Source organism: Glycine max, chromosome 11 (genome assembly GCF_000004515.6).
Source record: "Glycine max cultivar Williams 82 chromosome 11, Glycine_max_v4.0, whole genome shotgun sequence".
NCBI classification, from domain to species: Eukaryota; Viridiplantae; Streptophyta; class Magnoliopsida; order Fabales; family Fabaceae; genus Glycine; species Glycine max.
Window position 1 is genome coordinate 10,220,210 of NC_038247.2, and position 13,821 is coordinate 10,234,030.

The following is a 13,821-nucleotide window of genomic DNA, read 5'->3' on the forward strand; positions in this document are numbered from 1 at the left end:
TAAAGCAAATCATTCAAAAATACATAAGGGGTTTAACAAAATGACATCAAAATTAGATCTTCTCTCCTGTTGATTGCTGAAGAAAAGTAAAACAGATAAACAAACAAATGGAGGGAAAAAAAAGCTCACAATGAAAAAGGTGTTTGGAGAGAGTTTCATTGGGCATGAACTCTGCCACAAGCAACCTTTCTTCTCCCTCACAGCAACACCCAACCAAGTTAGCCAATCTTTCACTCCTTAGCTGCCCCACAGCACGTGCTTCATCCTAAAAAGACCAACCAAACCAAACACCAAAATCAAACATAAAATTTCACACACATGCAAGGAAAAGTAAAAAAAAAAAAAAAAAAGAGGCACAGAAACAGAATCAGCACGAACTAGGAATTGTCGAGAATCAGGCCAAGCAGACTTGTTGAAGCGCTTCACAGCAACCAACCTATCATCTTCAAGCATCCCTCTGTAGACAACGTTTGGAGCCTTCTCTCCATGCTCTGAGACAATGTTGTCTGGTGAAAATCCTGAGGTTGCAACTCTTAACTGATCCAAACTGTACTCACTGAACCCTCCACAAGGATCCTTCTCATTCCTTTTCCCATCATCATCTGTACCCAGAAATCAAAAACAAAAATTTAGTTAAAATCCAAATAAAAAATAACACCTTTTTTTGTTGTTGTGAAGTGGGAAAAGGAAAGTCACCATTATCAGACAAGTTGTGAAGGTTTGATTTGAGGTGGGAAGGCCACCAGCAGAGAGAGAATTTAGAGCAACGAGCACCCATTGGTGAGAATGCAATCACACGAGAGAAAAAAGAGTGTCTTGTGTTGTGTGTGAGAGTGAATGAGACCCTTTTATTTCTTTCTTTGTGTTTTCTCTTTTATGAAGGAAGGGGTTAGAGAGAGAGAAGATTAAATTTAAGAAAGAGGAATTGAAGAGAAGTATGGCATGGAAGGGATAAAAGAAAGGAGAAAGCCAAATACGGCTGTGTTTGGGAAGAGAGAAAGTGGGTGCGAAAAAATATGGCTTTTTTGGGATCGAAAGGTTTTCTCTTTTCTTTGCTTTGTTCTGCTCTCTGCTGCAGTGAATGATATCAGTCACCTCTTCTCTTCATCATTCCTACTTTCTTCTCACACCTTTGCACCTTTGCACTTCCTTTGCTTTCTCCTTTTTAATTATTGTCACATTTTAAGGCTCATTTGCTGGGAAAGGTAATCAACACAACAAAGTCTTTTTAGGACACTTTTTCAAATCAAACTCTTTGTTGACATGAGTTAAAATTTCTTAAAGATAATAGATTTTTGTGAATTTTATTTTTTATTTAATATCAATTTAAACTAATAATAAAATAATATTAAAAATATGTTTTTTTCTGAATTATTAACATTTCTTTTATATGTTTTAGATGCAGATACAATTATCAGTAAGCACTTACATCGTTTGACACAGTTCTTTTTTTATAATGAAGATAATAAGGATCAAATTTAACTCCTTATTTATCACAACTTTCGCCACTAAATTCACTCTAATAAATTCTTACCACGAAGTTGTTCTAATTTTTTATTGGCAGTTTTAAATATGAATCTTACGTATGTAATTGTCTTTATATATATTCAGAAGAAGGAAAGTTTTGATACTTATCATAGTTTTTCCATTTTAATCATTATTGTTTTCTCATAAAGATACCAATAATCCATATTAAAAAAATAGAATGCAATTAATTTTAATATAATTAAATTTGAATTGTTGAATGTTATTAAAACAAGTGTTTTGAATAATTTTAATAATAAATTTATATAAAAATAAGTTACAGTAAAAAAAATATTACTATAAATAAAGTAAAATGAAAACTTGATCAATGTTAATTAATGATATTAATATACCTAGTACATATCTTTCACATAGAATCATTTTTTATAATAATATTTTATATAATTTTTTCATGTTAAATATAAAATTATTATATTTTTAAAATATTTAATGTATTTCGTTTTTATATTTTCTATATAAAACATTGTTAAAATATATCAAAATTAAGAAGAGAATATAACATTGCATTTATAACTACCAATAATGAGAGACAGAAATGATGAAATTATACTTGTGTAATTATTATACTATTTTATAACTTTATATAAAATATGATTTTTATCAATTTAATCAAATTATATCTATATATCATCAAAATTATTAGTGAATTTATAGATGAGTATAATCTCATCTCTCTAATCTCTAGGTGTAATACTCTTTTTCAAAAGTTGTAAAAAAAAGACTATAAAGAAAATCTTTTTAAAAGTTTGTTTATCCTTTTTTGTAAGATTCATTTAAATTTTTCTTCTATTAATTGTTTTTAAAATTAAAATACTATTAATAAGCTTATAATTTCTATAATCAATAAAAAATAAATAAATGCTATTAATTAGTAACTAAACTTTACCTTAATTAAGAAAGTCAGTTAATGTAATTTGATTTTACTATTAAAATTAAATTTCCATTTTAAAAGACTCTTTCATTAAAATTTAATATAAAAAATAAAAAAGAGTCATTGAAATTCAAATCATAATTAATTAATTAATTAAAGGATATTTTGGAATGATGCCAATAAATAGAGTCAAAGTAATTCAATTTTATTTATATTTGAGTCAATTTGATTTTTTTATTATATTTAGGTTTGACAAATAATGATGTAAATTTATTTCACCTGTGTACCTGATTAGGGTAAGTTAGTTAACAACTCACACTAAGTTCATGATGAAAAATGTGAGTTCGGTTTTCACATAATAAATTTTTGGAAAGAATAATAAATTTAATGATAGTTTTTTGTCGATCAAAATGACTAAAAATCATGAGAATATCTCAAAATCTCACCAAAAAATTAAATATAATTGTTTTAAAAATATATATTTTATCTCTTATGAGAATATGATTATCCCACGTTAATTAACTTACGTGAAAAAATATAAGATGATAAGTTCCAAAAGAAAAAACAAGGGTTATTTTGAAAATTAATATACATTGTTTATAATGTAATGTTAATAGTTAAATTATGTATTTTTTTTTATTGTGAATTAGTTGAATGAGCCTTATATATATAAGGGGAAAAAAGGGTATACTCGAGGGAAAAAAATTCAAAATTTTAAAAATATCTTAAGAGAGTACCCTTGTATTATTTAACAAATGCAGGGCTTTCTGGGTTCTAAGTGCTAACTCACCAAGTGTGCAATACATCACACGCGAAGAGAATAATTGGCAAAGATTGAGATTGCCTATCTTTTTTATTTTTTTTTTAACATTTCTTTGCTAGATTTCCAATTAAAAATGATAATTTTTTGTTGATTTAATTATAGACATATGTGGGGAAATACTAAATAGAAACAAGAAATAAGTCCCTTTGCCATATTGTGCCCGCTTCATAATTTTGTTTTTCATCTATTATTATCTGTTTGATTATATATTTAAACATTTATAGTTGGCCGAATTTTATAAAACTTTTTTGCGATTAACTGTGATTGTTATCTGCATTCCATAGTCACGATATTACACTACTTCTACGATTATTTGAAAATCAATAGTAATATAGTGTCAATTATTATTATCCATGAAACAAAATTTGTACCCTGGGGCTGGTGGTCACGCGTCAGCTTCAAAGTAAAACATAAGTAGCAAAACCCATTACATGTTATCATGCTCAACTTGTAGGCACAGTTAGTTGCATTTATGAATGGCTTAATAATTCTGGAGTCCCTTTCAACATAGCTCTGTCTTATACAGTATCACAAGGATTAAGAAATTTCATTAATTAATTTAATTAGAGACATCATATTTATTAATAATTTATAATATGCAATATATTAAGGTATCATAGACAAGAAGCAATGGTTAAGTAATTAACGACATTTTTTTTATCAAAACAGTAAAAGTAGTAAACAATTTGAATGAGATCATATAAAAATGTCAAACCAAACTTTTCAAACAATTCTTATAAAAAGATTAGATGTAATACTAATGAAGCCACTAAATGAAATATCGGCTTAGTTATATTTTTTTATCTGTAATTTAACTTTTTTTTTTGTTCTTGTAATTTTTTTTATTTTAGTCCTTACAAAATATGATTATTTTACTTTTTGTTTTTAAATTATTTTAGATAATATTTTTTCACTATTCAAAATGTTATTTAAAACTCTTTAAGAATGAAAAATAAATAATCACATTTTATAAAAACTAAAAAAAATTACATGAAAATAAAAAAAAACATTAAATTACATGAATTACAAAAATATATTTAAATCTAAAATTTCAAAAGAATAACGTTTAACTGAGAAATATTGGAGTCTCGAACTATCAATGAGTTCGGTATTGTGAAAGCTACAATTAATAATGGTAATTAACTACTATTAGACACTGTACGTCAATGAGTGTTTTTAAAATATAGGTTAGATACACCAAAAATAATATAGGTAAAGAAATTAATAAATAAAAAATAAAATAAAATAAAATAGTACTATTAAAATGCTGATAGTGTTATATTAATAACATTGTTTTTGTAAAACGAAATTAATTTATTAATCAGTGACTTAAGTATCCTCCTTGATTTATAACTAGTCTTTTGAAAGCAAAAGAATTGTTCAATAATGTATGTGGTCTGCATAAAAGAAAAATAATATTAAATATTTGTGAACATTCTATTCATTCGAGACTTTGATGTCTCTGAGCATGTGCGACCATAATTTATAAAATCTCTCGTTTCTTTTTTTGTTTTTTTTATATAAATTTTTAATTTCACAAAGAAAACGAAAGTTTCGTATCTCCAATGAGGCAGTAGTTTTCTTTTGCCTCATGTTCGCGTCTTTGACCGCTGATTCTTCATAGTTCATTGGATGGTTAATTCGGGAGGTTTTGTTGACAATTACTACTTATTATCATGTACTCTATTTATTTTAATTTACTCGCTCACCTTCTTTTTATCTACTAATATTATCTAAATTCAAGTTCATAATATATAAATTTAAAAAATTACATTGAAAAATATCTTTACTAATCAATATATCACTAATATTTAAAACAAAACTAACAGGAAGGAAGTTGAAAAATTAGTTGGTAATTAAAAATTAAAAAATGATAGTTAGAAACTTTTAAATTACCTTATTAAATCACACATGTTCGATAAAACTAGTTATCGAAATAGTTAAAAAATATAAAATGAAATTTAAGAAAAATAATAAAAAATTGAATAAATATTTTAAGAATTAAAATAATAATAAAATACAAAAAAACTAAAAGTCTAACCTACTTCAACTAGCATTTAAAAAATGCTATAAACTAATGAAAACATTAAACTTTAATTTAAAAAACTTTTTAATAAACAATCAAACAAAATGTTCAATTAATAAAAAAATTAAAAACTAATTAAAATAACTTGTCAAATAATACCTTAATTGTTTCATAATTACATTCTAATAAAAATAATTTAATAAGAGTGTTTTAGTAAAAAAAAATAGACTATTTTATCATAATGATCAATTCAATTAATAATTTTTTCTCAAAATTTAAACTAATCACTTTAAATAATAAATAATTTAGAATTAGAATAACATTGCTCACCAAAGTTAGCCCATGTATTTCCTGTGCAAGATAAACGTTTGGACACAGTACATTGACAACTTCGTAAAGGGATGTAAATAATTTGTCCTAGATGTTTCGGTGAAACCGTTAAATAGGGGTAATTATTTTTTTAAAAAAATCATCAAATAGGAGTGAATTTTAAATACATACTCAAAAAAAAAAAAAAGTAAGCCATAAGCTATTTTATGTTAAAAGTCATAAACTAATTTATAACTTTTTGTTATCAAGTCATAATAAAGTTTATAATTTTTTTTAGATACAACTTTGAAGCAGTAAATTTTTTTATATTTTTTTTAATAATTTTTAAAAATCATAAATGATCAAGTATGACTTCAAAGTCGTAAATAATTTTATTTAAATTAATTATTATTTTATTTAATATTTTTTATATTTTGTATATTATTTTTATTTAATATTTTTTATATTATTTTATTTAATATTTTCTATATGATTATTATTTTAAAATATTGGCATCAATGAATTCTAAGAAAATATAATAAATATAAAAAATGAGCGTTTTTTATATTGTTTACTGCTCGAGCATTGCCTTTAGATGAATTCTAAGCAATGACTTTTTTTATATAGAAAATATAGGCATTTAATATTTTCCGAATATGGGCATTTAATATATATATATATTAAAAATATAGAAAATATTAAATGAAAAAACAATTTACAAAATATAAAAAATATTAAATAAAATAATATACAATAATATAGAAAATATTGAATAAAATAATAGTTAATTTAAATAAATTAATTTACAACTTGAAGTTATAAATAATTTAGGACTTCTAACAAATATAAAAAAAATTATGACTTTGAAGTAATAATAAAGAAGTCATAAACTTTTTTAGAACTTCAAGAAAAAATAAAAAGAGAAAAAGCAAAAATCATAAAATGATTTGTAACTTTTAACTCAAAAGTTGTGGATTATCACTTATCACTTTTTAGATATTTATTTAAAATTTACTCACATTTAGTAATTTAGAAGAAAAAAAATTACTCTTATTCAATCCTTTTGCCAAATTTTGCAATCACGGTTTTGATTATCAATAAAATGATGCATTAATTCTTCAAAGCATCCATGTAAAATTCATACGGACAAGTAAAAATGGTTTTATTAATCATGACTAAAAAAAGATTAAAAATCAACATAGCAATTATTAACAAGCTTTTTTAATATTTTTTTTCTTTTTAGTTCATTAACCATTATTTTCACCATAACAAGCATTAACCGTCATCCTTAAGGTGATAATTAACGAAAGAAAATGAAAAGAATAAAATAATTAAAAATGATGATTAATAATAAGACTATTTTTTTTAAGAAAGGATTACTCAGTTATTTTTATGTTAAGAATCTTATACGTACCAAGTTATACTTTATAGTACTATTGTGTACAAGCCAATAGATACCATACCAACCAGGAAAAGGAAAAAGATTATCTCCCTTAAGATATCATAACGTACAGATCAAATTGCTCGTGATTGAAAACAATTTCATCATGATAAATCAATTACACCACAAAAGCAAGAGCAACCACCACAAACATTCAATTGTAAGATACGTTAATAACAAACTTTTACTGTGCAAATTACTAGTATATATTTATTTGAATAAAACGAGTCTAGATGAAATCAACATAAACTTCCTTAGTAAATAACAATATCAACACAAAAAATTACTACCATTTCCATGGCATGTAATATAACTCCTAAAACTAAAAGTTGACCCAACATTACAACTAGTAATTATTAATAACTCAAGAAAAGCTATTGTGCTTTTTCTTTATCTAGAAATGGCATGCACTGTGAAGATTCGCAGGTAGATCCAGCTATAATTCTCACAAATGTTGTATCCATGCCTTCATAAGTGGACGGACACTTGACACGAAGGGTCCTTGATTTTCTTTTTAACACTTCCACTAATAATGAACCTCATTGGGGAGACACGTCCTACATGGTTATGGAAAATCTTCAATAAAAAAGGTCTTTTCTTCATCAACCTTTCCAGCTCTCACTCCCTCACTATCTCCTCAAGTACTGATCGACCCAGCAAGCTGGCCCTATTTGCCATTCGCATAGTGCACATAGGACCTCTTTGCCTTAGAAACACACTTTTTTTTTACTCTTCTAATCGATTACATCAAAACCTTATGACAAGTAACAAAACTAGCATGCAAGCAAGGCTTTGCATGATTGAATGTTTTATATAAAATTTCCCAAGATTTCAGCAGAGACTCTGAGTACACTCTCGGTCGGATTTGCCAGGGAAATCTCCGACATGGCTCAAATTCTGTGCTTTCGGATGAGTCTAGGAAAAAGGGATCTCTGTTTTTTGGATAATTACTAACCACTGCAATAACGATATTGATTAAGAAATTTAAAGTAGAAATATTTTTTTAGACAAATTATATTCTTTATGATTTTTTTAAATGTTTTTTCTATGATTTATATAATAAATATTTTTTTAAGAGAAATACTTTCCTTTTTTATTAACAAATGTCTTAAGAATATCAATTAGTAAGACTTTATTTTATGATCAAACCTAAACTCACTTATTTTTTATTGATAAAAAAAAAAGAATCTATTTCAATCGATATGTCCTTAGACATCATAATACATAACATAGAAATTACGCTAGGAAATGATGGACAATTAATTAGAACAACAAGATATGTAGCGAAACTAATTAAAAAAAGGGAAAATCAGCCACATTAAAAAGAACTTCTCTGGAATGATAAAAAAAAATAATACTAGGAACATAAAATAAAACTAATAAACGGATTCCCTGTTATTATATTGAAAACTTTTTTAATAGTAAATATAAAGGTCGATCTAAATCACAAAATTGTTTTATATGATAAATATGTAAAGTTTTATAATAATTATTTTTAAAATTATAGTAGTATCAATTATTATCATGAAAATTTAGATCAACCAATGTAAAGTTTTTTTCAGCTTAACCAAAATGTTGAATTAAATATTGGATAATGTATTTACATTAAATCTTTTTATACGAATAATTAATAGCAATTAAACTCTATATTTTTCTATAAAACTATAAAATCTAAATATCTAATATATTTACACAAAAACAATTGTATTAATGCGAATATATCATATGAGAAGAGGAGTGTGACAAACATATTTTTTAACATACTTCTCAAACATATTTTTTTAATTATTCAAAATTTATTAAAAATTAAAAAAAAACATTAAATATGATATAAAATTTAAATTTTATCATTTTTAGATTTCAACCGGAAAAAAAAATTGTGTTTGGAACAATATCTTTAATATTTGTTCACGTAGCGGCTAGCATTATATTTATGAGCAAACCTGGCAGGCTTTCTGATCCCTGGTGGTTGATGCTGATGCAGTAGCAGCAATACCCAGGTAGCTTGGGTTTCATTTCAGCATTCAGAGTCTGGAAAGAAACGTACACACGCATGTGTGATACTAATAATCTCTTGGTTTGACGCCTCTTTCATGTCATTGAAAGGGAAGGACAGAGGAAATGTCATGTTATTAATGCAGATTAATAGAAAAGGTAAAAACAGCAGTAGCTTTTGACAGCAAAGTAAATCAAGAATAGGCATGTGATGTAACAACCGAGTCTCCTATTCTATATCGTGCATGCTTGTACCTTGCTTCATCCCCATCCCTACGCTACACCTACAAGATGGGGAACTAATCAAATAAAAAATCCATTTTTTTTAAATTAAGAACAATAAAATTTGATCAAATAATTAAATATAGATGATCAAAACCACCAAAAGAAAAAGATGGTGAAGACTAAAGGGTAGTAGTTCCTTAATAGCCAAAAAAGTCTTTAAAAAGTTGTGAGGATTTATATTTAAACCTTAATCATTCAAATAAAATTCATTACTCAATGTTAACTAGCTATTCTGATTCTTTACACAATAAAATAATTTTAAATCAAAAACTAGAACAGGATTCCTTTTCTCTTCTACTCGGGAGTGGTTTTATCGTTTAGCATTTTTTGAATACGTAAAAAATCATACAGTTAGTTCTGGTACATGCATGGAGGATCGAAAACTATGCAAATTTCCCTGATCCCCTAGCCCATTTATGAGTCCAAACATGGAAGCCTGAGTTGTTGGCCCAATCCAACAACATTATCCTTATCCGTTTGATTTATTTATTATTTGTGTACAGAGATTTATTTGTCCCCTCTCTCTCTCTCACCTTCGAGAACATCGACAAAAAGATAAAGGGTGAATAATTAGCAGCTCCTTCTAGTTCCGGTGTCGGTGTGGGTGTTTGAATCTGGTGAAGGATGTCAATTGTTCCAATCAACCAGGGTGATGCCAACGGCTCCAACCCCTTCGCTTCGTGGGGTCAATTCGTGGATTTTCCTCTCCCTCCTTCCATCTCCGGCTTCTTCCCCGGCTTGGAATTCGGATTCGGATTCGGATCATCCGTGAACACACGTGTGGACTGGAGGGAGACTCCCAGAGCGCACGTGTGGAAGCTGGTGCTTCCCGGCTTCTCCAACGAGGACGTGCTGGTTGAGCTCCAAGACGAGAGGGTGCTCCAAGTCAGCGTGGAGAGCGGCAACTTCGTCACGAGGTTTAAGGTCCCCGACAACGGTAACCTAGAACAACTCAAAGCCAACATGCGTCACGGGGTTCTCGTTGTCACTGTTCCCAAGTTTCATCAACCCACTACTACTGCCCCTGCCAATAGGAATGTCAGGGAAGTTGAAATTGAAGGCACCGACTGAACCCAGTGACCAAAACGCTGTCTTTAATCATGTCTTGTTCGATGGAACTGTGTTTTCTTATATGTTATGCGTGCGATACCCTACCCTGCTCTGTTTTAAGTCAGTTAAACCAATTAATGTATATTACTAGTATGTAGAGTATATGTATCTCTGTTTTAAAATTGATGGTTTAGTTTTGCTAATTGTGTTGTAGTACGTACTTAATAATATATTGCAAAGCTTATTTAAGGGAAATTTGAGATTCGCGATCCTGACCATTTTATCAACCATGAGCCTTAAGTTTTCCTATTATTCAGTGTTGAGTTTCAACTTTAGTTTAAATTGGTTCCAGGGACCCCTTTTCCCCCAATGGCAGTGGCAATCCCACTGGTTTTGCAAATTCTTTTCAATTGCTACCATGGACTTCTTAAATGAACCAAGAAAGAACTATTGGGAAGAATAGATCTTGGTAGACATTGTTGGAGCTGTGGCGATGTCACATACAACCATAAAATTTTTCAATTTATTAATTGGGATCACATAGAATCGGACCATCACATAATAATCTTTTTCACAATACTGTAGCTTTCTTCTTCGTAGGTTTGGAATTTTCTACTACTTGTTTGAAATTTGGATGTGGCAAACATTATCGTCAGATTCATCTCGATACCAAAATACACTTGTGTCTTGTTCTCTTGAAAGAAAGTTGAAACTTGTTTTGTATATTGTCTCCAAGTTAACTACTATTACATCCATATAGTCTATTGTACTACAAATAAAGATTGTTTGGCACGGACATCATTGATGAACGCATAAGTTTCAAGATGAGCGGGCGTGAAAATGTAATTAGAAAGGAGATAGAAAGTTGATGCGCATTGAACTTTGTAGAAAACTCGCAAAACAGTTATATGTAATAAAGGAAAAACATTTTTTTTAAAAAATAAAATAAAAGCATTAATTTATTTCATCAATTAAAAAACTATACATGTTTAAGATTAATGCACATCAATTAAAAAATTATTAATTGAGTACAAATTTGTTTGTCATATCTATCCAAAGCATCAACATCTCCCTTGGATTTCACTCTTCTATAGGAAGAAGAAGAAGAGGTTGGTGCCAAGAGATACATTCTGCATCTCTCTTTCATAATAATCATCTGCAAAACCAACTCTTGTTCTTACTCCACTCTGCTCTGCTTTCTTCCACTATCGTCATGGCCTCCCACTCAAACCAACTAGGGTCGCTCTCTCTTTCTTTCTATCTTTATTGTTCTAAATTTTTCATTTTTCGATGACCCTTTTGCTTGCGTGTATCAGGACCCGGAGCTGAAGGGCAAGGAGAGAAGGTCCCATTTTGTGAGATATCACCGTCTCCTTCTCCATCGCCGGCGCTGGTGCGGTCGAACTCGGGGAAGCGAATCGACCAGGCGAGGAAGAAGAAGTACGTGAAGGCGGTGAAGCAGGTGACGGGGCGGCACAACGACACTGAGCTCCACCTGGCCGCGCGGTGACGCAGACAAGTTCTCTCCTGAATAGCGGTGACGACCAACCAAAGTCAACGACGTCGTCGTTCTCTCCTCCGCCAAGCACTCCACCGTCTCCGACCTCTTTGCCGCCGGCGACAAATTCCGCACAAAGCACAAGCAAATCGCCGCGTTCTGCGATTGGCTGATCGGCAAGATAGCAAACGGCCACTCCAGCCCCCCACACACCACCACGACCTACTCTTTGTTGGTTAATTTGAAAATTGAGATAATACTGGATAAATCTGAAGTCGTGTATAACACTTTCAGATTGAATCAAATTTCGGGGTTCAACCAAAATTGTTCAATCGGATAAAATCAGAAGATTATAATTCAAGAGTTTTGTTTTGGTCTTGTATGTTTTGTCACCCGTTATGCTTTCTGAACCAAAATGATTATTTATGATCAAAGAACAGATGGTTTTTGGCGGTTGATGGAAGTTTTTTCTTTTTTAAAAATTGCCGTTGATGAAAGTTTTAGTAACTTCCATGTAACTTCCAACCGTTGATGGAAGTTTTAGTAACTTCCATGTAACTTCCAAAATTTGTCTAAACCAAACATCTCGTTATTACATTAAAACAAGCGTGCACTCTTATTTTAACATAATAAAGAGATCAATTACACTAAAATGTCCAACAAACCTCCCCCATTTTAGTGTAATTACCGATCAAATCACCAAAGTCATAACATACAACAAACTACTACATAGATGAAATATCGTGACGATTGAATTTCATCTTAGCAAATTACACGTTTCAAATATTCGAATATCAGGGTGTCACTAAGGATTGAACCCTTTATATTCATAATGAATACATGAAGATAATCTGCACAATAGTTTATAACATTACTCTTGCTCGACACTAGTTTACTAGCCTGTGTCCCCATCCTTCATAAGCATATCAAAGCCAAGTCCCAGCTTCTTGAAGCGGCTAAACTTCATGCTTATATAGGTAGTCCTTTTCTTTCTTGCACCTGCAAATGCAATTTTTCAAAAGAACCATTGAGAAGTTATACTTTAACCTCCTTAACTTACAGAACCGAACACATTCCTTTTGGGATACTTTCGATGATGTGTTCCAATCTCTACATGTTAAGCTTTCCACATTGAATTCAGCACCTAATGTCATATTAGATGGGAATTGGGTATCTTAACATAAGAGATTTCAGATGGACTTTAATCCTAATCCCATAGCCGACCTTTTTACGAGATCTCTACTTAACCCTTTGGTTAAATGATCGGCCAAATTATGTTAAGTTCTCACAAACTCCACTGATATCACACCATGCATGATTAACTCCCGAACCATGTTGTGTCTAACACCCAAGTGTCTAGACTTCCCATTATACACTTGACTATATGCCTTAGCCAAAGTTCATATGGGGTAACCTTATTCCTTTTGTTAGGAATTCGGTTCAACAAGTAACAGGCTGTCAACATAGCCTCACCCAAAAATCCTTTACTTAAACCTAAATAGGATAACATGGAATTCACCATTTCTTTCAAGGTTTTATTCTTCCTTTCGGTTACACCATTCTGTTGTGGTGTATAGGGAGCTGTAGTTTGATGTATTATTCCAGTAGATTGAAAATAAACCGGATCATAATACTCACCTCCCCTATCCGTACGAAGAGTTTTGATTAGCTCATTTTGATGAAGTTCTACCTCTTTCTTATAAATTTTAAATTTATCAAGAGCTTCATCTTTTGTATTTAATAAATATACATAACAATACCTTGATGCATCATCAATAAAAGTAACAAGATATTTTTTATGACCTAATGATGGAGTAGCATGCAAATCACAAAAATCACTATGAATAAGGTCTAAGACTTTAGCCTCACTTTTAACATCCTTAAAAGGTTTCCTAGTGATCTTGGTCAATATGCAAGTTTTGCATTTTTTTAATGTTCATATCAAAAGGAGGAATCATACTTATTTTTGACATATCTT

General features: G+C 29.6%; 1 protein-coding gene and 1 pseudogene across 2 annotated transcripts in view; one reads left to right on the forward strand and one right to left on the reverse strand.

The window, feature by feature from the left end:
• LOC100796893 (serine/threonine-protein kinase BSK5-like) overlaps positions 1-1,176 on the reverse strand; it is a 4,041-nt pseudogene extending 2,865 nt beyond the window's left edge. Inside the window, exons 1-3 of the transcript XR_001383474.1 lie at positions 697-1,176; positions 379-602; positions 53-265 (exon numbers count right to left, since the gene is read on the reverse strand). The product of XR_001383474.1 is annotated as a serine/threonine-protein kinase BSK5-like (transcript). The remainder of the gene's footprint in view (positions 1-52; positions 266-378; positions 603-696) is intronic.
• An 8,567-nt stretch (positions 1,177-9,743) lies between these two features.
• LOC100797426 (18.5 kDa class I heat shock protein) lies at positions 9,744-10,600 on the forward strand. The gene has a single exon (XM_003537920.4). It carries the CDS (start codon positions 9,920-9,922, stop codon positions 10,364-10,366), a length of 447 nt encoding a protein of 148 aa, XP_003537968.1. The 5' UTR covers positions 9,744-9,919; the 3' UTR covers positions 10,367-10,600.
• Positions 10,601-13,821: the final 3,221 nt, after the last annotated feature.

Bases quoted from the DNA above. Each gene is read 5' to 3' on its own strand.
- LOC100797426 (XM_003537920.4), top strand. From the start codon at position 9,920: ATGTCAATTGTTCCAATCAACCAGGGTGATGCCAACGGCTCCAACCCC.